This window comes from Coregonus lavaretus, assembly GCF_964263955.1.
Source record: "Coregonus lavaretus genome assembly, chromosome: 30".
NCBI classification, from domain to species: Eukaryota; Metazoa; Chordata; class Actinopteri; order Salmoniformes; family Salmonidae; genus Coregonus; species Coregonus lavaretus.
In genome coordinates this window covers 12,725,407-12,753,193 of record NC_140017.1, presented here as the reverse complement: position 1 = coordinate 12,753,193, position 27,787 = coordinate 12,725,407, and the positions used below count along the sequence as shown (strand labels likewise).

The 27,787-nt window shown below is 44.3% G+C and overlaps 2 protein-coding genes across 3 annotated transcripts; one reads left to right on the top strand and one right to left on the bottom strand.

The window, feature by feature from the left end:
* Positions 1–555: 555 nt before the first annotated feature.
* LOC311105515 (bleomycin hydrolase-like) lies at positions 556–23,676 on the bottom strand. 2 transcript variants are annotated; one of them, XM_084147689.1, is made up of 12 exons: positions 23,570–23,676; positions 18,038–18,235; positions 16,775–16,884; positions 16,278–16,419; positions 15,522–15,610; positions 15,135–15,227; positions 5,945–6,100; positions 5,437–5,595; positions 5,231–5,298; positions 4,982–5,099; positions 4,563–4,635; positions 556–867 (listed from the first exon to the last, which is right to left on the bottom strand). In XM_084147689.1, exons 1-12 carry the CDS (start codon positions 23,577–23,579, stop codon positions 716–718), a joined length of 1,368 nt encoding a protein of 455 aa, XP_084003815.1. In that variant the 5' UTR covers positions 23,580–23,676; the 3' UTR covers positions 556–715. The 2 variants fall into 2 exon arrangements, with proteins under 2 accessions (XP_084003815.1, XP_084003816.1); XM_084147690.1 differs by having other exon boundaries at positions 4,563–4,632; positions 23,570–23,656.
* A 613-nt stretch (positions 23,677–24,289) lies between these two features.
* On the top strand, positions 24,290–26,752 carry LOC311106273 (uncharacterized protein). Its single transcript, XM_084148560.1, has 5 exons — positions 24,290–24,633; positions 24,982–25,320; positions 25,531–25,722; positions 25,943–25,971; positions 26,068–26,752. Exons 1-5 carry the CDS (start codon positions 24,570–24,572, stop codon positions 26,173–26,175), a joined length of 732 nt encoding a protein of 243 aa, XP_084004686.1. The 5' UTR covers positions 24,290–24,569; the 3' UTR covers positions 26,176–26,752.
* Positions 26,753–27,787: the final 1,035 nt, after the last annotated feature.

Sequence of the window (27,787 nt, the reverse complement as noted above, 5' to 3'; positions counted from 1 at the left end):
AAACTCTGACTGAACCTGTCATAGACGTGCTGTTATGCTCCCCTGGATGCTGATGTGCTGAACTGGCACTTCCCCTTCTCAGAGGGGCTGTCAGTGGATGATAACTCACCGGATTGGACCATGGCGGGGGGTCAGAGGGTGGGCAACTGGTACACTGCTTCCTGACAGCCCTGCCTAACTCTCTCTCACACACACCTCACTCTAGCCTGGCCGCTCTGACCTGACCTCTGACCTAGGGAAGCTAGCAGAGAGGAAGGGATGGTATTATGCTGGGCCTCATACAGCTAGGACTGGTTGTGTGGATGTGTGTGTCTCCTGGTGAAGGACTGGGATGGAATACTTACGTAGGACGTGACCCTCAATCAGCCATAACAAAGAGATGGTACATACAGACCTTTTAACAACCCCAGAGCATTCTACAACCCACAGAATGTTTATGAAGCCAGAGGACACCCCAAAAAAACCTGAATTGCAATAAACTCCACTGGTGCCTGGTGGCAGAGAGAAGCACAAGAGGTCATGGACAAAACAAAATGGCCGAAAGAAGACGTGTGTTTTTTCCAGTAAAAAAACGAACTTTTATTATTTGTCTAGAGAACAGGCTGTGGTGGGTGGAAGTCTATGGAGGGGTAAAACCAGAGAGATGGGGCAGAGTCAAACAGACCAAGGCTGAGACCGGTTGGGTGGGATGGGGTGGCACCCTCTGATTCCATAGTTACAAGGCCAAGGCTCCCATTGGGTCCCAGGCAGGAAGGACGATGGGCTCCTTCTGCATTACTTCCAGCACCTCGGGGGCCAGGTACTTCTTGTCCACGACCACCTCGTACACGTATTCAGAGAACCATTCGTCGGTCATGATTAGGTAACCTGCACACACACATGGAGATACATTTGGTTAATTCATACAGTTAAAGGTTAAAAAAGACCTGATGAAGGTGTATTGAGATTGTTGGTATAAGATCCACTCAATCTGTAGAGCGTCAAGATCACCTATGCACTGCTGGAGTTCCTTTTCATGAATCATTAGTCTTGAATAACATCCATCTCTAAGACCAGTCAGTCTGAAATTCATTAGCTAACAGCAGTACCAGTGACTCACTCTGTACTTCAGTGGACTGCCCTATACTGAAAGCAATGAGTGTGAGTGTTCTAAAGTGAGAGACCTGATAAGAGGGGCGTCCGTCAGCACCCCTGGTCTCAGACCTATTGTTCCACAGGGAGAGGAGGGAAGGACGGACCTCCACCCGGTTTGTCTCTCCACCCGGTTTGTCTCTGTCGCACACAACACCTGGGTTCAAATACTATTTCAAATCTTTCGAATGCACGGCTAGGACTGTTTTGCTTTAGCCTGCATGGAGTGCCAGGTGGGCTGGGTTTGCACTTCTGGGACTTTTCTATTGGTTCCATTGCACCAGGCAAGCCAAGCTTAAGTATTTGAAATGATGTCAAATAGTATTTGAACCCAGGTCTGTCCCACACTTCCTGTTCTGACCTCGCACACCCCAGCCCGATAAATCTCCAGATTGCAAGGGAGGGACTGACCGACACACAGAATTTGATTCATTAACACAGCATTAGACTCTTATCTCCCTCACTAACTTTAAGCATCAGTTGTCAGAGCAGCTTACCGATCACTGCACCTGTACACAGCCCATCTGTAATTAGCCCACCCAACTACCTCATCCCCATATTGTTATTTATTTTGCTCATTTGCACCCCAGTATCTCTATTTGCACATCATCTTCTGCACATCTATCACTCCAGTGTTAATACTAAATTGTAATTATTTTGCACTATGGCCTATTTATTGCCTTACCTCCATAACTTACTACATTTGCACACACTGTATATAGATTTTCTATTGTGTTATTGACTGTACGTTTTGTTTATCCCATATGTAACTCTGTGTTGTTGTTGTTTTTATCACACTGCTTTGTTTTATCTTGGCCGGGTCGCAGTTGTAAATGACAACTTGTTCTCAACTGGCTTACCTGGTTAAATAAAGGTGAAATAAAATTAATTTAAAAAAATTAGGCCACTTTATCCTCCCCCCAAAAACAGATTAAAGAATGTCTCGAATGCCACTTCCTCCTGCTCTAATACATTTTCATAACAAGCCCAGAAACACAACCTTCAGTGTACATGATCCCACTCACAGACCTTGGCCCTGAGAACACGTACAGACACACAGGCCACGGACAGAGAGGACGTCAAATCATAAAGAATAGTATATAAACACTTGATATGAAGAGATTAGGCTGACGAGAGCAGGATGCGTAATGACATTAGGGGCATTCCTCATACATTGTTCTAATTTATCTACAAGAGCAATAGGCCCGTCTGAACAAACTGACAACCCAGACTACAGACAGGAACAGAACAGCTCCAATCTGTCCACGTCGCGATAGGAGGAGACTTGGGATTTGAGCAGGCACGGGTGGGTTCATTTGGCCACGCAGAAAACATTTTCCAACGAATTTTTAAGTCCAGGTAGTCCATTCCTGTTTCAGACTGTTTTCTTCCGTTTGGTGCCTAATGAACACAACCCTGTGGTTATGCAGGGTTGTGTAACGGTCAGAGCTGGGGACCAGACCAGATTATATGACCGCTGTTTGATTTTCTTCTCATCTCTGGACCCGGGCAGTGTGTTCAGAGCGGTCCCCCGCTGAAAAGTTCAGTTATCGATGACGTCACGGGGACCTCGGAAAACGTGCCTGAGCTCAAAACAATACCCCCGGTTCTGTGTGTTATTCATTCTGTGTTCATTCTGCGTGTTCTTCCTTTCCAGTTTCCAGGAAAGATGTGTGCGTGTCGGGTGGCGGTTTCGTATAGCGTCATTATTTGTCTTAACGGGACTGCAGATGTGTCCTACGCCGTCTTACAGGGAGAGCTGTGGATGGAGTTTATTCAGATGAACTGTTCTGCTTTAGATAGAATAGTACAGCTGAAATGTCCTGAGCAACACAGGTCACAGACTGCTAAAGAGAGCACTGTCTGCACCACATACTGTTTCCATCATCTCCTTAGTTCGCGAAAACGAGACAATTATTTTCAAAACCACCATCCTCTATGGATCACCATCCTACATGTAATAGCAGATTGTAATAGCAGATATAAGAGTGTGTCCATAGTCTGCCCGGTAACGTGATACGTTAACAAGGGAATTGCAATAGCCAGTACAAATATTGTTTCTCACTATACCGAAGTAGTTGTAAAAGGGGTCGTGTAGAATCCGAGAGGTGCGTTGAGAAGGGCACCTCTAGCCTATAAACAGTCTGTCACAATGAAATATCACGTCAGATTGGCCCACATTTCCCATATTTGTATAATAAAATTGGGTAAAAGTACAAATAGTGCACTCTGAGGCCATAATAATCCATCTTGAGAAAAGCTCTGGCATTTGAAAGGTTTGAGCAGTTTGAACCAGGCACCACGGTGTTAACCTAATTAGGTGGGATCCCCTTGGGGGAAACAAAATATTACAGGAAATTGGAGAGATGTTAACCCTCGAAAATGTTCTCCATCCATCGTGGCGTTGACAAGTCCTCCCTCCCTGTCACCGCCTCCAGCTGTCCAACAAACAGTGCTCACCGCCACAACCGCCGCCGTCCTCCACACCGTTTGTTTTCAATAACTTTATTAATACATACGAGGGAAAAGAGAGCGGATTTGAAGGCTTTCTCCTATCTGCATAGATGTTTATGGAATGGAATATGAGTGAAATACAGTTGATTTGAGGAAGCTTTGGTGGTAGGTTTTTTTTTTATATTCTCAATATGCAGATGATATGAAGTCATTGACCAGAAAGTGGGACTATTCCCAAATAATTTGCACTGGAATGTAGAGCACAGGGTGCGTAGGGATGGAGAGAGAAGAGAGAGGGGGGAAAGAGTGAGAGAGAGACAGAGGGGGGAGAGAGAAAGAGAGAGGTGGGAATGGTGGATAATTACATCTCTTGATTTAAAAGCCATACAGTCCCAACAGAGATGGGTTCAGTATTTGTTTCCTTTCAAACGTTTTAGCGGCGCTTGATGGAAGAAAAATACTATTTGAACCCAGGCCTGTAGTCTGACAGTGCCTGAGTCTGACACAGAGGAAGTCTGGAGGCGGAAACAAAATGGCGTACTGTTGTGTTGTGAGAGGGACAAAGGGCAGTTGTCAGAGATGGGGAAACAGCCCTGTTATTGTGCTTTCTCTCCCTCCAGGGTTCATAGCCTTAACAAACAAAGCTACGGTAGGGGGCCAGACATGAGAGAATGCTGCAAAACTAACCCCAAACCAAAACCAACCCTCCACACCAGAAGTCAATTCTGATTTCATAACAAATTATTTTAGCTAATCCTACTTTAAATTCAATCGACCCGACAGGAAATCCAACTGTCCCTATGATTGTACACTGAGCCCTGTGGTGTGAGAGAGGGAAGAGAGAAGAGGAGGGGTCTGCGCTTCACATAGCTTGGCTCAGGCAGACCTAGAGTGGCTCTCATGTTGCGAGAGGCAGACAGCTTGGTGAGAACGGGCCCTCTCCTCATCCTCTGACCTCTGGCTGACTCAGCTCTCACCTTTATTCCCACGGTCGTCACCCCAGGAGTTCTCCACCCTCCACTTCTCATAACCTCCATCCTTTTCATCCTGCTAGAGAGAGAGAAGAGGGAGAGAGATAAAGAGAGAGACAGAGAACATGGTGGGAGTATATACAGCAATTATACAGTATGTTCATCAATAAGAGAGGAGTGCGTGATTCCCAGTGGGGTGCAGGTCAGAACTGGTAACTCCTATGTTGTGTAACTGTCCAGCTGTTTTGAGGGGAAGGAGGAGACAGCTGGGGTCACTTACAGGGGGGAAATTGACAGCCATTTTAAAACCTGCAGCCGATTTAAAAAACTGTAAACACACACTGGATGCCTTTGGTACAGAGTCACTGGGAAACACTCAAATGCGGTGCGTATGTACAGTGTGTGTGTGTACGTATGTGTGCTACCTTGTCGGTGACAGCAGTGAGGATCATGGCGTGGGTCATGAGGGAATCTCCGAAGATCAGTCTATCTGCCTTGGACAGGTTCTTTACTGACACCCCAAACACCAACTCATGGTTGAACCTGAGAGAGGGGGGGAACACAGGTAGGGACAGGATGAGATCTCTCTCTGTCTCTCACACACACAGATCTGACTGATAGTGAGTTATACATGTGATGTTGACGCATTTATGCCTCTCTCTCATAATACTCACACATTCATGTCATTGATGCCCAGTTTGCCATGGAAATGCTTGCCCACGTCACAACCGAACCACACAGCCTACGAGAGAGAGAGAGAAAGGGAGAGAAACATGTTATAGGTAGTCTCCCTGCATACTCACTCAGTTCTCAAACGTAGACATTGTCTAACTTCCCAGACACACTCATGCTCACACGCACACACCCCCACACACAGTACCTCTCCCTCTTTGATGGAGTCTGCGGCTGCCTTTTTGAGTAGTTGGATGGGCTGGTTGTTATACAGGGTGTTGTGTCCGCCCACCATGTTGCCCAGGAACTCAACGCTATACAACTTCTCGTAGGGGTTCTGAGGCCGTGGGTCATTCACCAGGCAGATCTGTGGTGGTAGGTGGGAGGGAGACCAGAGGTTAGACTCAGCTCATCAACAAACACAGGGAGAGAGGGTATTAATATAGAGAGGTTTTAATTCCTGACCCCAATCCTTGGTCTAATATGGACTAACTGGGCCCCGGTGCTTTTCCTGGGTCGCAAACTTCAGAAAACTTCCAACGTTTCCAGGATCTTTAGGAATGTTTCAGGAATTTTGCAACCCCAGGAAAAACTCATGGCCCTAATAATTATGACCTCTTGTAATAATGAATTATGATCAACACTGGTCTGCATGACACAAAGCCTATATTGACATTTCATTCAAATAAATAAATAAAGCTAGGTAAAAAGTTGACCTTGTCCTGGATGTTGTAGAGGGGCTTGACCAGCTCCTTGTAGAACTGCTGAGGGGACAGGGGGCCCATGCGGTGGAAGTTCTTGTCCTTGTCTCTGTACTCCCAACTAACGGAGTCAGGAGGGCTGCCCAGACACACACTGGCCACCCGGAAGACCTGTACACACGCGCATACACACGAAAAAACACGTATGTTAGTCATGCATTAACACTATAAGACACAGAGAAAGCACATTGATATCTATCACATAGTCTCTATGTAAAAGTGCCATTGTAAAACTCAAACTCTCGACCAAAAAGAGCTTAACAGTAGTGTGAGGAGGATATCCGCCCTGCCAAAGCCCAATCCCTCTTACTCTCTCAGCCTGGCTGTAGCGCTCTCTCTTCCTGTACTTCTGGGTTCTGACTGTTCCCCTGGTGTTCCTCTGGCCTCTACCAGTCTGTTTTGACAGGGTTCTCAGAATAAGCCTTCCTTAAACTGATACCGCGATCTCAGGAATTTCCTTCTAAAAATACATACAGTGTATCCCAGTCCTATCAAAGCATATTATTTAAGCGGGTGTTTTGGTGGTTTGAGAACACCCTGCATTGTCGGTCTTTGATAACCCTGCGTCGGGGGGGTCAATCACAAACAGGCTTAAAATGTGTGCACCAACTCCCAAACTGGCACGTACCCGTAGGTAGTCTGACCGCTAGTATGCGAGCACACATACGCAATACACACAGACACGTCTATATTTACGAGGACTTCCCATTGACTCCAACTATTTTCATTTACTTTCGGCAAAAAGTCCAGACAAATTAAACTCCTCATAGGGTGAAAATAGAGCTGGGGAATTATTTTTGGCCCCGGAGCTCTTCACCAAAGCAGAGACACTCAGGGGCCGTTGCTGCTGCACTTTCCACTGTGTCAACTACTTCAACTACTAATGGCATTCCTGTGTTCAGGTTGATAGTAGTCAACAATTCCCACATAGGCCCTTGTTGTAAATTAAGAATTTGAAATCTTACTGACTCAACTGGTTAAGTAAAAGGTTAAATAAATAGAACTATTTTCAAAAAGACAGCACACCCAGCCACATTCCCAGACCCTCACAGTAACCCTCACCTTTTCCCACACCCTGACAAGACAGCGCTTTGAAGACTCTGTTTTTTGTTTTCACGGTCCCTTTGCCCCACGGCGCAGACTAAATGCCAACGGTGCCCCTCCCTGCCCTGTATTTAACCAGCACGGGCCCCAGATGCCCCGAACACACAAACAGGCCCCTTTGCCCCCGTGCTCACGGCCCCTGTCCCACCTCACATCCCTCTCTCCTCCTTGGCCGTTTAAATAAACGCCTGTCCCGTCCAAACACAACAGAGCATCCATGTAGACCCGGTGAAACGAGGCTATGCTCTTCACAAAACAATGAGCCAGAGCTCCACTGACGTCAGCAGGCTGCAACAGCACAGCCCTCAGTGAGTCAATATTGAAACACCTGCCTCCAAAACAGACAGACAGAGGAAGATGAGCACGAGACACTGGGTGGGCTGGGCACGTCTCCATTAGAGTCATGTATATAGCACTACCGCCAAGATACTTGGTACTGTCTCTTCTGTCCTGTACCTGCTAAAATGTTGATTATGAGTAGCCTTGTTCCATTGTATTCCTTCACTATGTTTACCCACAGTTAATTTCTCAGCACTAGTACAGTCCTCCTCAGTACTAGGCTACCTAATCTCTTACAGATATCCAACCAATCCTGTTGGCGCTCTCCCTTCCTCCCTCCCTCTCAGGACACAGACAGCCATCCATCAGCGTGGACAAGCAGGCTGACAGGACCATGTGTGGAGAGCAGGCGGGCCACCCTCCATCCCTCCCTGCCTGCCTGCCACCCTTCCCTGGCCCTTCGACTGAGGACAGACATACTGGGTTGAGAATGGAGGGGGAGAGGGGCGATTTACGACTGCTGGACCATGCTGGACACCGTGTTTGACCAGTGTCTTTAGAGACTGCTTGCTTTCTTTTTAATGTCTGTGTCACTGTCTGTATATCTTCTGACATACACTGCATAGCTCCTCTCCCTCCCTCCCCCTCCAAAACACTGCTTCAGGGGATGGGTGGAGCTGGTGAAAGAACGCAAAACGCAACAGCAAGAAACCCACGGCTGCCGTCTGTCGGAGGCTGGCTGCTGTGGGTTTGTAAGGTTTTTGTGTGGTTTCTGAGCTCAGACAGGTATCTTCAAGGCCACCCGGCTCCTGATTTTCTGCTCGGCCAGGTTTGAATTAGGGCCTTATCTGAGATGGCGGCTGGGAACCCCTGTTATTGACAGGAAGCAAAAGTGACCCGTGTTTGTAGGGGGAAATTGCACCGCCTGCACCAGAGGACAGTCCTACAATAGCCTTGGATAAACATTAAACACATGTTGTAATAAGAAAGTGTCCATCTTCATAAAGACCGACCCAGACGGTAACATGGGACTGATTAACAGTAGTCTAAGACCTGGCTCTTGTCTTCAAAGGTTTTGCAACGGAAAGCGAAAAGGAGTGTTTCTTAGTTTAAGGTACACGATAATCCCTTCCTGCCCATTTTCTTCCGTTTGGTGCCTAATGAACACGGCCCTGTACTAAAAATCGACAGAAAAGCCCCGCAACCCCATTTCATTTGAACAGTCTCAGTATGGATAGATTAAGGAAGCGCCTCTCGATCCACAGCTAGCCACCCCAGCCTCCTGTGGGACAACGCAGACCATATTCCTGTGTCACGTGACACGGATGAAGCGCAGGTGTGGGTAACAAGGCCTGTAATTGGCCGTGGCACCCGGAGAGGCTGCGTGTCTCAGCGGATCATGCTAGCCTTTGAGTGTACCTACGTAGCATGTGTTTGCATGCTTGGCAGTAAACACTGGAGAACCTACAGCACGACAGCCAGTTAGCATCAATGCTACAGCAACACACACGCTCCATCCTTTCCTCCTCGGCTCACGCATGCCTGTTTGTTTGTTGATTTACCTCCCGTTGCCCAAACAGAGGGAAATCACCTCTTGTTAGGAGAGAAATAAACAAATGAACACGACAACAGCACGCCACACTATAATACCTTCTGCTGGTAACTGTGAAGGGTGGACCCTGCCACGGCCCGTATTCACACAAAGCGTCTCAGAGTTGGAGTGCTGATCTAGGATCAGTTTTTCTTTTGAATCACAACAAATAAAAAGGGGTGACCTGATTCTAGAGATCAGCACTCCAACTCCAAAATGCTGCTTTCGAGTCAAAGGCCTGGGACACAGAGTTGAAAATGTAGCCTAGATGAAACTGTAAGCAGATGACCCGTACGAGAGAGCAGCTGGGGTAGAAAAAATTGACTGGGGTTGATTGAGACTTTCTGGCTTTGTAAACAGACAACACATGGGGTCATTACAGATTGTAACAATGTTGTTAGATTAAGAAATATGAGCTTATGAAGTGTGGCAGGCAGCTTTTCAGTGCTGGCAAACAAGCCCACACAATAACACAAACCCACCCACAGCGACCTGCTGCTACAGCCTGCGCTGGGCCAACACACTGTCTGCGTCCCAAACGGCACCCTGTTCCCTTTATAGTGCACTACGTTTGATCAGAGACCCCAATTGGGCCTTGTCAAAAGTAGTGGACTACATAGGGAAAATAGTCCATTGAGACGTAGCCACTATATAGGGAATAGAGTCCATTGAGACGTAGCCACTATATAGGGAATAGAGTCCATTGAGACTTAGCCACTATATAGGGAATAGAGTCCATTGAGACGTAGCCACTATATAGGGAATAGAGTCCATTGAGACAGCCACTATATAAGGAATAGAGTCCATTGAGACGTAGCCACTATATAGGGAATAGAGTCCATTGAGACGTAGCCACTATATAGGGAATAGAGTCCATTGAGACGTAGCCACTATATAGGGAATAGAGTCCATTGAGACGTAGCCACTATATAGGGAATAGAGTCCATTGAGACTTAGCCACTATATAGGGAATAGAGTCCATTGAGACGTAGCCACTATATAGGGAATAGAGTCCATTGAGACGTAGCCACTATATAGGGAATAGAGTCCATTGAGACGTAGCCACTATATAAGGAATAGAGTCCATTGAGACGTAGCCACTATATAGGGAATATAGTCCATTGAGACGTAGCCACTATATAGGGAATAGAGTCCATTGAGACGTAGCCACTATATAGGGAATAGAGTCCATTGAGACTTAGCCACTATATAGGGAATAGAGTCCATTGAGACGTACATTTACATTTTAGTCATTTAGCAGGCGCTCTTATCCAGAGCGACTTACAGTTAGTGAGTGCATACATGTGTTATTTTTTTTTTATATATTTTTTTCTCTTCATACGGGCGAACCCACATCCCTGCCGGCCAAACCCTCCCCTACCTTGGACGACGCTGGACCAATTGTGCGCCGCCCATGGGTCTCCCGGTCGCGGCCGGCTGCGACAGAGCCTGGACTCAAAGGATCTCTAGTGGCACAGCTAACACTGCGATACAGTGTCTTAGACCACTGCGCCACTCCGGAGTTGTAGCCACTATATAGGGAATAGAGTCCATTGAGACGTAGCCACTATATAGGGAATAGAGTCCATTGAGACGTAGCCACTATATAGGGAATAGAGTCCATTGAGACTTAGTCACTATATAGGGAATAGAGTCCATTGAGACGTAGCCACTATATAGGGAATAGAGTCCATTGAGACGTAGCCACTATATAGGGAATAGAGTCCATTGAGACGTAGCCACTATATAGGGAATAGAGTCCATTGAGACGTAGCCACTATATAGGGAATAGAGTCCATTGAGACTTAGCCACTATATAGGGAATAGAGTCCATTGAGACGTAGCCACTATATAAGGAATAGAGTCCATTGAGACTTGGCCACTATATAGGGAATAGAGTCCATTGAGACGTACATTTACATTTTAGTCATTTAGCAGACACTCTTATCCAGAGCGACTTACAGTTAGTGAGTGCATACATGTGTTATTTTTTTTTTTATATATTTTTTTCTTCATACGGGCGAACCCACATCTCTGCCGGCCAAACCCTCCCCTACCTTGGACGACGCTGGACCAATTGTGCGCCGCCCATGGGTCTCCCGGTCGCGGCCGGCTGCGACAGAGCCTGGACTCGAACCAGGATCTCTAGTGGCACAGCTAACACTGCGATACAGTGTCTTAGACCACTGCGCCACTCCGGAGTTGTAGCCACTATATAGGGAATAGAGTCCATTGAGACGTAGCCACTACATAGGGAATATAGTCCATTGAGACAGCCACTACATAGGGAATAGAGTCCATTGAGACGTAGCCACTATATAGGGAATAGAGTCCATTGAGACAGCCACTATATAGGGAATAGAGTCCATTGAGACGTAGCCACTATATAGGGAATATAGTCCATTGAGACAGCCACTACATAGGGAATAGAGTCCATTGAGACTTAGCCACTACATAGGGAATAGAGTCCATTGAGACAGCCACTACATAGGGAAGAGTCCATTGAGACGTAGCCACTATATAGGGAATAGAGTTCATTGAGACTTAGTCACTATATAGGGAATAGAGTCCATTGAGACGTAGCCACTATATAGGGAATAGAGTCCATTGAGACGTAGCCACTATATAGGGAATAGAGTCCATTGAGACGTAGCCACTATATAGGGAATAGAGTCCATTGAGACGTAGCCACTATATAGGGAATAGAGTCCATTGAGACGTAGCCACTATATAGGGAATAGAGTCCATTGAGACGTAGCCACTATATAGGGAATAGAGTCCATTGAGACGTAGCCACTATATAGGGAATAGAGTCCATTGAGACGTAGCCACTATATAGGGAATAGAGTCCATTGAGACGTAGCCACTATATAGGGAATAGAGTCCATTGAGACGTAGCCACTATATAGGGAATAGAGTCCATTGAGACGTAGCCACTATATAGGGAATAGAGTCCATTGAGACAGCCACTATATAGGGAATAGAGTCCATTGAGACGTAGCCACTATATAGGGAATAGAGTCCATTGAGACGTAGCCACTATATAGGGAATAGAGTCCATTGAGACTTAGCCACTATATAGGGAATAGAGTCCATTTAGACTTAGCCACTCTAAACGTACACATAGCATGTCTGTCAACTCACTGTTCAATCAATTACTCTTTACGATCTACAAACACAGCACTTATATTGGACACAGTCATACGTGCCTGAAGGAGAATTTCTACTCAGAATGTCCGGCGCCCAAATGGGCACGTTTTATACATTAGAAGCAGCAAAGGACTGTTTATGATTCATTCTGCATGACGCAATGCAACATGTACCGGACAGAATGAGTGCCGCAGAGAGGATGTGAGGAACGTGTGTGTGTGTGCGCGCGTGGTCGCGTGCTAGCAGTCAGACTACCTACGTGTGAGGTGGTGTGTGTGCCTGTACATGTATCTGTGTGTGTGCTTGTAAACGTCTCCCTGTGTTTGTGCGCTCCTGCACGCCTGTTACAGTGTACATGTCTGTGTGTGCTTCTGCAGACACCAGGACATTAAAGGGAGACGCCAGGTCTTTGAAGCTGGTGTGTAGCATGGTGGTACGTGGTGCAGCCTGGTCTCTGGCTCTCAGGCTTGTTATGTGGAGTCTGGACGGGGAGAGAGTGATGCTCTCCATCCCCCCGTCACACAGGGAGTGTGCACAACGTCAGACCCTCCCCCCCTAAAGTAGGCCTGACATCCCCGTGCTTAATGAGGGCCGAGTCTGGGAGCTTTGATCAGCTATGACTCACACACACCAACTCTAAATGTAACCGGGGCGGCAGGTAGCTTAGTGGTTAAGAGCGTTGTGCCAGTAACCGAAAGGTCGCTGGTTCTAATCCCCGAGCCGACTAGGTGAAAAACCTGTCGATGTGCCCTTGAGCAAGGCACTTAACCCTAATTGCTCCTGTAAGTCGCTCTGGATAAGAGCGTCTGCTAAATGACCAATTTATTTATTATTATTTATTTATTATAACCAAAGACACACACCAACTCTAAATGTAAACACAGACACACACACACCAACTCTAAATGTAACGACACACACACACACACACAAACTCTAAATGTAAACACACACAAACTCTAAATGTAACCACAGACACACAAACACCACTTCTGAATATAAACACATGCCACTTCTAAGCATACATACAAACCCACACACACACACACACACACTACTTCTAAACATACGTAAAAACCCACACATTTGCAAGCACACACCAACACACACACAAACCCACAACCTCTCATACTTGATGTTTACATGGTTTACGTGTGCAGTCTGAACCCAGAACACTGCAAGGTGTCACTGGTCTATAGAAGAGAGGTAAGACACATGCAACACTCGGAGAAGGACTACAATACTCTATAATTGAACATGACATGTTTCAAATGACCTAGGATGCGTCCCAAATGGCACCCTATTCCCTATATAGTGCACTATAAAGGGAACAGTGTGCCATTTGGGACGCAACCCTACTGTGTCAACACATTTTGAGTGACGAGCACACAGAGAAGTTAATTACTGAAAAAGGACCCGACTAACTGATCACATCTGACAGTGTATTCTAGCCTAATTAATTATGGCTAATTTGTTGGCTCGCTAGCTAGTAGCTAATCTAAATCACGGCACAACAGTGATGTTTCAAAGATGCCAAGCATAAATAGAAGCCCGGAAGCGCAGTCAGCGCACCCTTCTCCGTCCAGAGGCCCACGGGATGGGAGGAGAGGCACTGGTTACACCCCTCACCCTGCTGGTCCAACATCCCCCCCATCTCTCTCTTCACACTCCCCCTGGCTGCCAGAGCTGTGTTACACAAAACAAACTACTACCAGGTGGACAAACAAACCCCTCTCTTGTTCATAGGAGAAGTGCAACGAGGGAGAACTGGAAGTGTTGCACAATCAGAACGTACTGTAGCTAGCGTAGGGCATCCAGAGCAGCAAGGCTAGTAGTCTGTTTAAACAAGCAGTCGGGCATATACAGCAAAACCGCTCCACACAAAAGCTACATCCTTTATGTAATGTTCTCTCTCTGGCTGTGTGATATTGACTGACTGGCCTCACACACCTCCATTCTCCAAGGCTCCTCTGTCTTAAGTGGTACTGGGAATGTTGCAACATTATGACGTTTTTCTCTCACAGTGAAATTGCCTTACGCCATTCAATGTCAGGAGCGTTGCGATAAAGATCTTGTTTATGGAACATTCTGTCATCAGGTCTGTGAGGCGTGTGTGAGTGCGAGTGTGTGTGTGCATGTGGACACACACGCATGTGGACAGACACACACTCTCTTTGCTGCCAGAAGTATAGAATCACAAGCTGTCACCAGTGGATTATAAACAGTATGAACCATATATCACTACAGCCATTGTTGCTAAATGTGTAAGAGTTGGGTTACGCAATGTTATGTAGCGCTGGGAGGGGCTTGTGATTATGTCCTTATTCATTACTACCAATAAAGCACTTTAACAAAAGAAACATCGCTATTTGGGCATTTATAGCAGTTCCTTTTCTAAGCCCACTTATGTCAAACATCCTGATTTAAGGTAGAAACAAATTAGGGGGATTATTTAAGGGGGAATTTAGCTACAACAAATTCCAACAGCGGTGGTATCTAGCAATTAGGCCTAGATATCTGAACAGAGGAGGGTGTCTATCCACTGTCTGACTGTTACGAGATTTGATAGAGGAATCAGTGGTGTGGTGAAAGTCAATACAATATCAAGTCAACAATATTAGATGGGGTAGTGTACTATTCACACACACAACTTTGTAATCAACCTGTAGCCTTCTGTGTACTGCTACAACAGGCGACAGATAGATTTGAATTGAATGGCCAATATCAAATCTGAAAACAAATACTGCCTAATAATAACTGGAGCCGTAATCGTTATTGTCCTTGCCTACCCAAGACCTGCCGTGTTAAATACATACAGGCGTGCTACAGCATGTGTCCTATTCCTTCCCTGGATGGAGCAAAGATCTATGTGCTGTTATGCAGCCCCCTCCTCTGGACAAACTGATGCAGCGCTACAACATTATTGAAGTGCTGAGGAAAACGGTGTGTGTGTGTGGTGTGTGTATGTTGTGCGCTGTGTTTGGAGTGAGTCGTATGTGTCTTTCTCTAACATGCACTTACCTCCTCAATCATGGTGTCCATTGCGTCAGACAGCTCGGCTTTAGTGGATTCACTGGCCACCATGTTCCGCAGTCTTAGACAGTATTCTCTCAGCTGAAAGCCAGCGAACATTGACATGACATACTACACAGCTATCTTTATTACCTAATGACATTGTGGAGCATGTTGGGTTAGGGTTAGTTATCTGGGTCTTCTATAAGAAACGACACCAAAATAAAGGTGGCTTCTATGCTCTTTCCGTGGTGTTTCACTGCGCTAAGTAGAGTGTATATGCTTGTATTGCCTTGTCTTGGTATGAAACAGGAGGACTAGGTTTTGATATTGTATTTCTACACAAGACATAATTATGAATCAGAATGTTGTAAAGATGTAAGTGAATAAACCTACCTTGTGATTGAGGATGTCATTCATTCTCCGTGAGGCCTCGGAGCTGTGAGACTCTGGGAAGCATTTCTTTGGGATAACTCCGTACTTTTCTGATGACCGGGAAAGGTAATAAAATATATATGCCATTTAGCGGACGCTTTTCTCCAAAAGCGACTTACTGTCATGCATGCATACATTTTTCGTATGGTAGGCCCCAGCTGGAATCGAACCCACGACCCTGGTGTTGCAAGCGCCATGCTCTACCAACTGAGCCACAGAGGACCATAACTTTAAGGCTTTGCCGATTGGCTCTGGTCAAATGTAATGCACTATATAGGGAATAGGATGCTATTTGGGATGCAAACTTAATATAAACCACAAACCTGACTCATTAAAACAGTGAAAGGGTATGAGCAAGCACATTACGTAAAGTGACACATATACCATATAGTTACATAGAATGTCTAATTACAAGGAATTACACAGTAACTACAATAGTAACTCATTAGAAACAGAATCTAGACAGTTCTAGTATAATTTTGCTTATTTTCTGCAGTAAACCGCCACCGCCGAGTAGTTACAGTCCAGTTACTAAGGTAGTAACACGGTGCGTCCCTAAAGGGCACCCTATTCCCTACATATGACCCCTGGTCAAACGCAGTACATGTTAAAGGGAATAGGGTGCCCTTTGGGACGCAGCCATGACATAATGACATAGCATAATGCAAGCGTTGCAGCAACACTCCCCTGATCGGGTAATAACAGGTGTCAACTGACCAATGAGGTTGACCAGCATATCCCACTGGCCACCGTCGTTGGTGGGATTGGAGAGAAGGAACTGGACCAGTCTGCCGTCTACAGGCTCCTTCCTCTGGGCTGTCTCCACACAGGCCTGCAGGAAGTAGTAGCACCGCTCCACCTGAAGGGAGGGAGGGAGGGAGGGAGGGAGGGAGGGAGGGAGGGAGGGAGGGAGGGAGGGAAGGCAGAAAAGGGACATGATGGAGAGAGGAGACGAGAGAGAGAGATTTAGATAGAGAGAGAGAGAGAGAGTCACGGTGACGTCCAATCGGTACAACATTGTCCAGTGTACAGAGAGCCACACACAAAGGGGGTTTAAGGCAGACAATGAGTCTAATAGTACCAGAGATACACACTGCCAAACACACCAACACTGTTCACACCCCACCCCTGAAATGTAAACAAACACTTTGTATATACTAGCGTTGCTAAATATATAAATGAGATTTTAATAAGACAAACAAATGTGGTCTTACCTTGTCCCAGAAGAAGAGGTAGGACTGACTGAACTCAAACTCCTCGATATTGAACTTTTTCATGAAGGGAAGGCGCATGACGTTGAGGCACGAGAAGATCCAACATCTCCCTGAAACCCACAATCAGCGCAGACGAGTATGGAACTGTGCATATGGAGCAACTGTGTAGGCCTACGTGTTTCAATGGCTGCTTTCCAAATGGCACCCTATCGCCTATTCATAGACACAAAGTTAGGCCTCTGATTTTGTGTAATGACTGTAACATGTCATTACAGAAATCAGACAAAATGTTGCATCAAAAACGCAGCAATGAGAGCAGTGTGTTTGGGAATCCCAGCCTAAAACCCCAAACAGCAAGCAATGCAGAAGCACGGTGGCTAGGAAAAACTCCCTAGAAAGGCAGGAACCTTGGAAGAAACCTAGAGAGGAACCAGGCTCTGAGGGGTGGCCAGTCCTCTTCTGGCTGTGCCGGGTGGAGATTATAAAAGTACATGGCCATTTAAGGCCAGATTGTTCTTCAAGATGTTCAAACGTTCATAGTTGACTAGCAGGGTCAAACAATAATCAGTGGTTGTAGAGGGTGCAACAGGTCAGTACCTCAGGTCAGTTGGCTTTTCATAGCTGAGCATTCAGAGGTCGAGACAGCAGGTGCGGTAGAGAGGGAGAGTCGAAAACAGCAGGTCTGGGACAGTGGGTAGTGCACTATATAGGGTAGAGCACTATATTTCCCTATATAGTGCACCATTAAGACTAATGGGGATCCTAATCAATCAAATCAAAAAAAAGGTACTGCCGCCTATAAGGCTCTGGTCAAATGTAGTGCACCATGTAGGAAATAGGCTGCCATTTGGGAAGCAGCCACCACATCTCTGCATCAGGTACGTAGACCTATTTCGTTAATTTTAGTTTGGAAGCACCCTCTAACACTACTGTGCAGTCTTTGTACATGGCCAGGCCTCTGAATTAGCTGCAGATGCTGGGTGTCAAATATATTGGCACCCTTGAATAAAACACAATTTCTTCACAGAATAATTGTTGAAATTGAAAAACTTTGTGTTTAAACATGTATTTGTTTGATTTACAGCTGCACAGGACAAAAAAATATATTCTAAACTGAAATTGAGATTTTTCACTTCAAAGTCAAAAATGGCCTGGACTAAATTATCTGTAATTTAGGTGGCTACAGAACATTCTGCTCCATTGCACTCCATTGTAAAGTGCAAGGGTGCCAATACATTTGACCGTATCTGTAAGTAAGTGTACCTGAGTTTTTCTGGTTGGTGATAGGCTTGCCCTCTGTGGGTATGGAGTGCTGAAATATGTGCACGGTGTCCTGGACTGTCTGCCTATGCAGACACACCTCCAGCGGGTCGATGCACGTGGACACGTTCTGGGCCAGCAGGTACCTGGGCTCCGCCCGCAAACGCTTCACAAAGGAGGCAATCTTCTCCTGACTCAGACCTGAGTAGGACAAGAGAGAGGTCATGATTTTTAAGGAGACAGGGACAGGGTTAGCCTGGTTACCAGTCTTTTTATGCTCTCTTGCCAACTTCGTAATGGAATTCTCATGCCAAACATTGTTCAGCGTGACAAGGAGTTGGCAAGAGCGCAGAAACAGATCTGGGACCAGGCTTAGACAGGGTGTATTAGGAATGGAAACAGTCTGGATGAAACAAAGTGGTGAAAAGCTGTAATATAAGGAGGATGTTATTTGTGTTTGACCTGGCAAAGTGGCAATGGGTTCCTAATTGCAGCGGGACAGGACTAATAAAGTTGTACTGTATTGAATTGTCAAGAAAGGGAGCATTCAAATAATGCCTTGCCCCGCCCTCGTCCACTCCACACCGGACGATGTGGTACAAAACAGCAGGACTTCAAGTTCGGTTTCAAATTCAAATATGTTCACATCCTATTTTGACAGAAATTATCAATTTTGCCTTCAGAAAGTATTGATACCCCTTGACTTATTCCACATTTTGATGTGTTACGGTCTGAATTCAAAACGGATTACATAAATGTTTTTCCTCACCCATCTAATAATAATAATATTAATAATAATATGCCATTTAGCAGACGCTTTTATCCAAAGCGACTTACAGTCATGCGTGCATACATTTTTGTGTATGGGTGGTCCCGGGGATCGAACCCACTACCTTGGCGTTACAAGCGCCGTGCTCTACCAGCTGAGCTACAGAGGACCACACAATACCTCATAATGACGAAGTGAAAACATGTTTTAGACATTTTTGCAAATGTATTGAAAATTGAATAAGTACTCACACCCCTAAATCAATACTTTGTAGAAGCACCTTTGGCAGCAATTACAGCTGTGAGTATTTCTGGGTAAGTCTCTAAGAGCTTTCAAGAACTGGATTGTGCAACATTTACCCATTATTGTTTTCAAAATTCTTCAAGCTCTGTCAAATTGGTTGTTGATCATTGCTAGACAATCGTCTTCAGGTCTTGTCATAGATTTTCAAGTAGATTTAAGTCAAAACTGTAACTCGGCCACTTGGAACATTCAATGTGTTCCAGGGCTGACCCCATTTAGTCGACTGGTCGATTGTTTGGTCGATAGGCTGTTGGTGGACCAAGATTTCTTTAGCCGAGCAGAAGCAAAAAAATATAATGTATCATGGTGTACAAGACACCTGTCTAATTGGCACATGTCTGAGTGGACTAATCCATTGTTGAGGCCATGGGAATGGCACAGTCTATCACTAAGACGTGCTACTGAAATTGTATATGGTTATATTACGTAAGAACAATGGTGCAACACTAATACATTTTTATTTTATTTTATAACAAATGTGCTTTGTCCCACGTTGGATAGCGGTCGCTGTCCGCGGTACTGAAACATCAGTGAGCTGTTGAATTGGCTCCTTTTCCTGGACCATGTTGCTATGTGCATAATAGCAAAGTTAACCAGCATATTGGTGTTGAGAACAATGCGGCGGAGGCAGCAGCGGAGTTAGGAGACGAGAAAACAGCCCTTGCCTTAATTGTCTAAGAAAAGTGAGGAGAGAGGAAACTGACTTAATTAGGTCTATAATCAATAGACTAACTGTTAGATGTGCCTGGCTTTATAAATTAACCATACAGTGAGGGAAAAAAGTATTTGATCCCCTGCTGATTTTGTACGTTTGCCCACTGACAAAGAAATGATCAGTCTATAATTTTAATGGTAGGTTTATTTGAACAGTGAGAGACAGAATAACAACAACAAAAATCCAGAAAAACGCATGTCAAAAATGTTATAAATTGATTTGCATTTTAATATTACTTTTATTTGTCGGAGACAGCCCTACTGTGTTCTTGGTAAGCAACTCCAGTGTAGATTTGGCCTTGTGTTTTAGGTTATTGTCCTCCTGAAAGTTAAATGAATCTCCCAGTGTTTGGTGGAAAGCAGACTGAACCAGGTTTTCCTCTAGGATTTTGCCTGTGCTTAGCTCTATTCCTTTTATTTTTTATCCTGAAAATCTCCCTACTCCTTAACGATTACAAGCATACCCATAACATAATGCAGCCACTACCATGCTTGAAAATATGGAGAGTGGTACTGGATTTACCCCAAACAGAACATTCTGTATTCAGGACAAAAAGTGAATTGATTTGCCACATTTTTTGCAGTATTAAGTTAGTGCCTTGTTACAAACAGGATGCATGTTCTGGAATCTTTTTATTCTGTACAGGCTTCCTTTTTTCCACTCTGTCAATTAGGTTAGTATTGTGGAGTAACTACAATGTTGTTAATCCATCCTCAGTTTTCTCCTATCACAGCCATTAAACTCTGTAACTGTTTTAAAGTCACCATTGGCCTCATGGTGAAATCCCTGAGTGTTTCCTTCCTCTCTGGCAACTGAGTTAGTAAGGACGCCTGTATCTTTGTAGTGACTGGGTGTATTGATACACCATCCAAAGTGTAATTACTAAGCTGTGTGCGGGCGCGCAGCTCCCCCGGGACTGCCTCGCAAAAAATATATCAGCCTGCACAGAGAAGCACGAGATTGAACTTCACTCAACTTTCTAGAGTTTTCCCCATTAGTTAACACTATCAAACATTTCCCTTTACCCGTTGGAATTGTGATCGAATCAATGCAATATTAGCCACTTTCAATGCAACATACCGAAACAAAACAAACTATGCAAGAGATTTTGTTGTAGGCAGAACGCATCTGAGTGGGATTCTATTGCATTGACAGGCACAACTCAGGACCGTACTCTACACAGACCGGTGCGCCATAACCAATTAGAGCTGCAGTAGGCCTATATGCAAATTAACCATTGCAATATATAGATCTGTGCCATTCACTTTGAACTGGACTGTGTTTACAGCATGAGCGGTCATGAGTAGATGCACTTGTTTTGAGATCAAAGTGAGAGCTACATGTATCCACGTGTGCACATTTGTTCATATCCTACGCTAGTTAGTGAGTTATTAGACCAGTTATAGATAATTCGTAGTCAGCAATGGGGGAGTGATTGCTCCTACAAGAGCACAAAACGTGTGCATTTCTAGCCAACTTTGTAAAGTGAGTCAAGAGCTTTTTTTTCCTCTTAAAGGGGCAGTGTTGTATTTTGAGACAGGCTTGAATAAGCTAAGTAGCCAATAGGCAGAGGGTAGTATAATTTGTCTGATTCTCTGTAATAAGTGGTTTCTTGCATCAAACAACAACATTTTCAGTCACCTACTTGTCTGAAGGACAACTGGATACACAGGTTAATGTCAATCCATGCATGTTTTTTTTCAAAAGTCTCAAGGAATGTAGGCCTACATTGAACACATCACATTAGCTGCTACTGTAGGCTGAATGATAGAACTGCTATTTCCATGTTAAAATGTTATAGGATGCATTTTCTCCATTGTTTTTGATGGTAGGTCACTCTGGTAGGCCCACATTTTGATCAAATAGCCACAGTTACCTACTTGACCACTGTTAAAACTAACTTAAAGTGGGTACAGCCTCAGTGTTCACAGTAAACACGTGCCGGAAGTTGCACAGAATTTTCACTATGTTCAAGTTTGCGCTCAACAGACCTGAAATTTGCTCAGTGCCTAAAAAATGTAGGGAACATTGGTGTAGGCCAGTGACAGAAATATATATATTTAATCCATTTTAAATTCAGGCTGTAACACAACAAAATGTGGAAAAAGTAAAGGGGTGTGAAAACTTTTTGAAGGCACTGTATTGTATATGCGAAACTAGAACTATCTGTAGTAGAAGTACACTGATAAAATAATACTGGTGTGTCATTCCATAAAATACTGCACAGCAATTAAACACTGAGAAGAACATTGCTTAATCATGCATACTGCCTGACTCAAGCCCTATTGGTTCTGGTCTGTTAGGTTATTTTCCATTGACAGAAAAGTTTAAATACATGGCCATTCCTGGGTGTATTCATTAGTCCACACCGTAGTAAAGCGTAGCAAACAGTTTGCAATGAAAATTAGCGTTCTTTATTGGACAAATTGAGGTAGGTCCCTCCCTGTTTCGGCTGTTTGCTTCATAGTGAATACATCCCAGATCTACAGGGATTGACAAACTCACATGCCTCAATACTCTTCACCACACTGTCAACTTGCTACAGTAAATGGATAATAGAGACCCTATTATGAAGATACTGATTTAATCAGTGTACATAACCAAGAGGGGTGTGTCGCCATACAAACGCAGGGATAGGCTGAGAGACCATTCTAATGCAGCCTCCACAGAATGGAAAAGCATGAATGGGAATGACTGTCAGTGTCACTTTAGTTTTGTCTGGAAAGGTGCCAAAATGGTGTCTAGAGTGACTTGCAACTTTACATATGAGTTGTTATATAGCTTTTATGACTGACTTAGCATCTTTCCTGGTCTTTGGGTGCAAGTCTTTCAGAGGTCAACAAGGTACCAAATCGCATCACACCATAAGATCAAAGTCTATCACTATAAACCTGTTGTCACATAGTGTCAAACATCCTTCCCTGTCTGGTAGCCTAATGTTTTATGGTGCCAGGGGAGGGCATATCCTGACAGCTTAGCTTAGTATTAGGTTGGTCGTGCACTGCCTGCTTGTTGACAAACACTGCTTCCCACTTTGTCTCACTTTATTCCCACATTATTAAAGGGGCGGCAGGTAGCCTAGCGATTAAGAGCTTAAGGTCGCTGGTTCGAATCCCGAGCGGGCAAGGTGGCAAAAGCTGCCGTTCTGCCCTTGAGCAAGGCAGTTAAGCCCCAACAACAACTGCTCCCCGGGCGCCGATGACCTGGACGTCGATTAAGGCAGCCTCCCGCACCTCTCTGATTCAGAGGGGTTGGGTTAAATCCACTTTCCCTTTATTGACTAGCACTGGCTAATGCTCACCTAAAAAGTTGGTTAGATAGCTAGCAAGTTGAGCTGCCTTCTATGTTAACTGACTGACTGGCTAACTAACACAGTTAGCTGCCAAGCCGATAGTTGACTAACGTTACATTGAGTTAGCAAACGTTAGCTAGCTAGTTAGTTACTAGAAACCATCAACTTTTCTGGCACTGACATCTGGGAAGCAAGCTAGCTAACATTTTCTGTCATCTCATTATCAAAGTGAAAATACACATAAGAAAGCTGGCTGGTTGGCTATGCTATGTTAGCTAAGCTATGTTACCTAACTTAGCTAACTGGCTAGCTAATGGTATATCTGAAAAGTGACATAAAGCTAGCCGGCTAACGTTAGCTCGCTTGCTAGCCATTAGCCAGGAACGCAAATTGAGTCCACATGCTGGCTATACAAGTGACAATGAATGAAATAAGACAAAGTAACACATGACATACCAGTCTCCATGTTTCCGAAGAGGGTTAGCAAGTGTTTCTAAATGTCTTTAAAAGTCACCGGCTTTTGTTTATCTCATTCGCCGACAGTCAGTCAGTCCAATCAGAGTTCCGACCGGAAACAGGAAACATAATTGTTACAATGTAGCCCCGATCATCAGATTCATTATAGTTGAAGCTCTATACCAAGTTATTCAGTTAAAATGTGACAATCATTGTGGAATGTATATATACCGTTCTTATTATTACTTAATAACTAATTTTGTTGCTCTCATTTTACATTTTGAACTACCTTGCGGTTGGCCTGAATTGGTTCAAAATCTAGCCAAGGGTGGATAGAAACAACAAGGAGATTTACTATACAACATGGGCCTTTCTTTGAAAGAGGATAAAATGAAATTCAATAAACAGACACAATCAAAAACATACACATTCAACACACTTTCTTCTTGGTTTCCATGAAAATGTATTCTTTAGTAAATGTAATGCTAAATGTTAACTATTATTTTCTATCTAAAGAATTAATAATTGTGCCCAGCCCACAGAGTTTGGGGTTCAGCCTGAGGAAGGATGTTATTTGTATTTTGGAGTTGGAGAGAGAGAGAGAGAGAGAGAGAGAGAGAGAGAGAGAGAGAGAGAGAGAGAGAGAGAGAGAGTGCGTGCGTGTCTGTCTGTGTGTGTGTGTGTGTGTGTGTGTGTGTGTGTGGTTGCGTGCATGTGCACACTTGTGTGTGTGTGTGTGTGTGTACTTCCTTCCTAACTTCCAACTCGACTGAGGCAGCTAGTGGAAACCATTTCGCAATTGTGGAGAGTACATTCCCAATGAGGGGGAAAAATGAAACTAGAAAGTGAGAGAAAGATTGAGAAACAAAGAAGAACAATGTTGGGTCCAGCTTCCTGAGGCACCAGGACATTGTCTAGGGGCTGCTCTATGGAACCCGTCATGAGCTCATACAGGGGAAAGGAACTAGAAGGAAAACGCTAAAGAAAACCGTACTATTCTATGGGGAAGAAAGACATGTACAACTGTCTGTTTCTCTCAATTACTTGTCTATGCATTCTCCCGGGTAAGTCCAACTACTCTTGTTTAGGATTCCTGACAGTTGTGGATATAACCTTGGTTTTAAAACCATACTTAGGATGACCAACAAATACCTGAAACCGCTATCTAGGATGTCGCTCAAGATCAGAAAAGGAAGGACAAGTAATCAATCAAACAATCTAATCTAAATTGATCTGCTTTCCTACAAAAGAGGTATCATGAGAAAGAACTACCCTCAATTAACTCTCTCTCATTACTATAAATGTAGATTGCTATTAGGATATTAATTGCTGTAGATGCTGCTCCTCTATTGTCTAGTGAATTTTTTATATTATATTTATATGTTCACTTTTTTCAATTTTTGTTCCCTCAGGTTATGATGCAGAGGAATGTGTGACTTCTGTCTTTGCAAAGAAAAGAAATGTTAACGTACCAAAGGGGGGCACTCTTTCCCTATCCTGTGTTGTTCAGCATTGTGGAGATGATGGCTGGACAGGGGGATGGGGGCTGTCAACAGAGGGACAGTTCCTTCTCTTTAGTCCCACTCCAAGGCATCATCTCTCCAACGTCACATTGACAACCAATAGAACCCGCCTGCTCATGGACATCCTCAACGTCAACCAATCAGATTATGGAATGTACCATTGCCAGATCACCTGGGTTGAGGGATACACCAGTGTTGGACATATGACATATGTGAACATCACTGCAGGTAGATATGGTCCTTCTAGTCTACATCAACTCATTGTTAATCAGTTGCAAGTAATGTACAGTATGTATTTATTTTTGTCCACGCTTTGTAAGATTTCCCCCCAAAATGAGAAACAATCACAGAAAATGATCACTCCACATTCCCAGATGACAGGTAGACTGGTATGCCTGTGCTCTGACTTCATTGATGTGCTATACCCTTTCTCTGCAGCCATACCACCCACATCCGTGAGGAAGGTCTATTTCAGGGTCGTGGTGTATGTAAGTACCTGTTTGGTAATCACCCTGGTTTTGGTTCTGGGTCTGGCTTGCCATATAAGGTCAAAGGTCCCATCTCAGCCCCCACCAATACCACCTCCCAAGCCCCCACCACGCTCCCGAAGTGTACGCAAGGACAAGCCCCGTAAGACATTTCTTTCTTTATCGATACAATTTCATAACATCTTGCTGCAGTATATGTTGACATGCACATTTCTACCACAGCACTGTACATGAACATGATATCCAATTGTACAGTTGATCGTGTCTACTGCTTATTTAAAGGCCAAATCTAATGCTAATTTATGAAGTGCCCAATTTGGTATGCATTAATTCTGCTTTTGACTCTGATCTTTTCTTTGCAGCCACACCCAAGCCTAATCCAAAGATAGAGGTGAGTGTTATTTGAATAATAGCTTCTGAATGTCCTTTTCCTTAACCTTTTCTAGAATGCTTCCTCAGACTAACCCGATTGTCTGTTTTCTTGCAGTTGGTCTATGCAGCTCTTTCAAAGGACTGCCTTGAACAGCAGAATCCTAATCCTCAACGAGAAGCTGCACAGCCCACAGTCTACTCCTCTCTCCGACTCACTGTTTAATGTGGGATGGACAGTGTATGGGCAGTCAGACTTTTATATTGTAGAGACCTCAACCCAACTCCTACCCACTGGGCACACACTGGTTGAATCAACGTTATTTCCACGTCATTTCAATTAAAGTACGTTGACCCAATTTGGAATAGACATTGAATTGACGTCTGTGCCCAGTAGGTAGTGAACTCGTCAAATGGTTCGGATCGCTTGTCGTAAAGGCTAAGGCGTTGGGTTGACAGTCACTGGACCCCGGTTCGAGTCTTGGCCAAGGCTATCCTCTGAATTCACTTCAATATTCACCTCTTCATGTAACAGACTGTGTTGACCGAGTGGTCATATTTCAGTGATCTGGATTGAATGATTTCAGATGCATTCTGATTATGTACGTGCATGCAGTAACTGCCATCCACACACTCAGCTAGATCGTGATGCCATGTGAAAAGCATCTGTGAATAGAATCTATGTTCAATGTTCTAAATAATGATTTATGCAACTGTCTTTTATTTGTTAACACTGTAATTATTTTGTAATTTGTGGGAACTACTTTCTCTGCCATATGTTTGAATAAACAAAATAGAACTGATGTTCAATACCAAAATATTGCCACTGCTTGTCAGGGCGTGCTGTAGGTGCAATGGTGGAATCAAACGCAGGACTCAGAACGATATTCCAATCTCTTGTATTACTGCCCATACATAGGCAAAAGGACAACTTGGCCCGAAGGCGAAAATAACGCACAACGGCGAAAAGAAACAGCGCACTAACAGGTGCGACAAAATGTAACCGCGCACAAACAGGTGCGACCAAATGTAACCGCGCACAAACAGGTGCGATAATACTCCAGCGTAGTGGAGAGAAGCTCAACCGAGCAATACACACAACTGACGGAAAATAATTACACACAACACTAGACAAACACAACGAGAAACTTATAGGACACTAATTACGCCAAAACAGAAACAGGTGTGGAAACAAACAGACAAAAGCAAACGAACATGAAACATACAGCGGTGGCAGCTAGAATTCCGGAGACGACGAACGCCGAAACCTGCCCGAACAAGGGAGAGAGGCAGCCTCGGCCGAAACCGTGACACTGCTAAGCAAAGTGGAGCAAATTGTATTAAGTGTTGCCCCCTCTAAATAATGTTCCATGTAAAGCATATCTGTGTTCAGATACTATTTGAAATCTTTCAAATACTTTGAGTGTTTGCTCTAGCCTGCCTGGAGGGCCGGAGGGGCGAGGTTTGCAGTTTTTGGACTATTCTATTGGTCCATTACGCCAGGCAAACTCAATCAAGCACATATATATTGTTTAAGATAATTTCAAATAGTATTTGAACCCAGGTCTAAAGCACGCTATCTCCCATTCAGAATAAACAGACAAGAACAATCAGATATGCCTCTGTTGCTTCCTGTGAGGTCACTGAATTAAGCAACACAACACAAATTGACACAAAATACAACATTTTATTTTATAATACATTCTTAATGGCACATTACATAACGAAATATACATATACATGTGTATGCTTTTTAAATTAACATTTCCTTTCGTTTGACCTCTTTCATTAATTTAATCTGCAATTACATTTTTACATAACATCAATAGCAAAATATA

Coding starts and splice junctions, on each gene's coding strand:
- LOC311106273 (XM_084148560.1), top strand. CDS start 24,570: ATGGGGAAGAAAGACATGTACAACTGTCTGTTTCTCTCAATTACTTGT. Junction 25,321..25,530: donor ATATGTGAACATCACTGCAG/GTAGATATGGTC, acceptor CTTTCTCTGCAG/CCATACCACCCACATCCGTG. Junction 25,972..26,067: donor AGCCTAATCCAAAGATAGAG/GTGAGTGTTATT, acceptor GTTTTCTTGCAG/TTGGTCTATGCAGCTCTTTC.
- LOC311105515 (XM_084147689.1), bottom strand. Junction 6,101..15,134: donor TGGACACCATGATTGAGGAG/GTAAGTGCATGT, acceptor GCGTGTGTACAG/GTCTTCCGGGTGGCCAGTGT. Junction 4,636..4,981: donor TCACTGCTGTCACCGACAAG/GTAGCACACATA, acceptor CTCTCTCTCTAG/CAGGATGAAAAGGATGGAGG.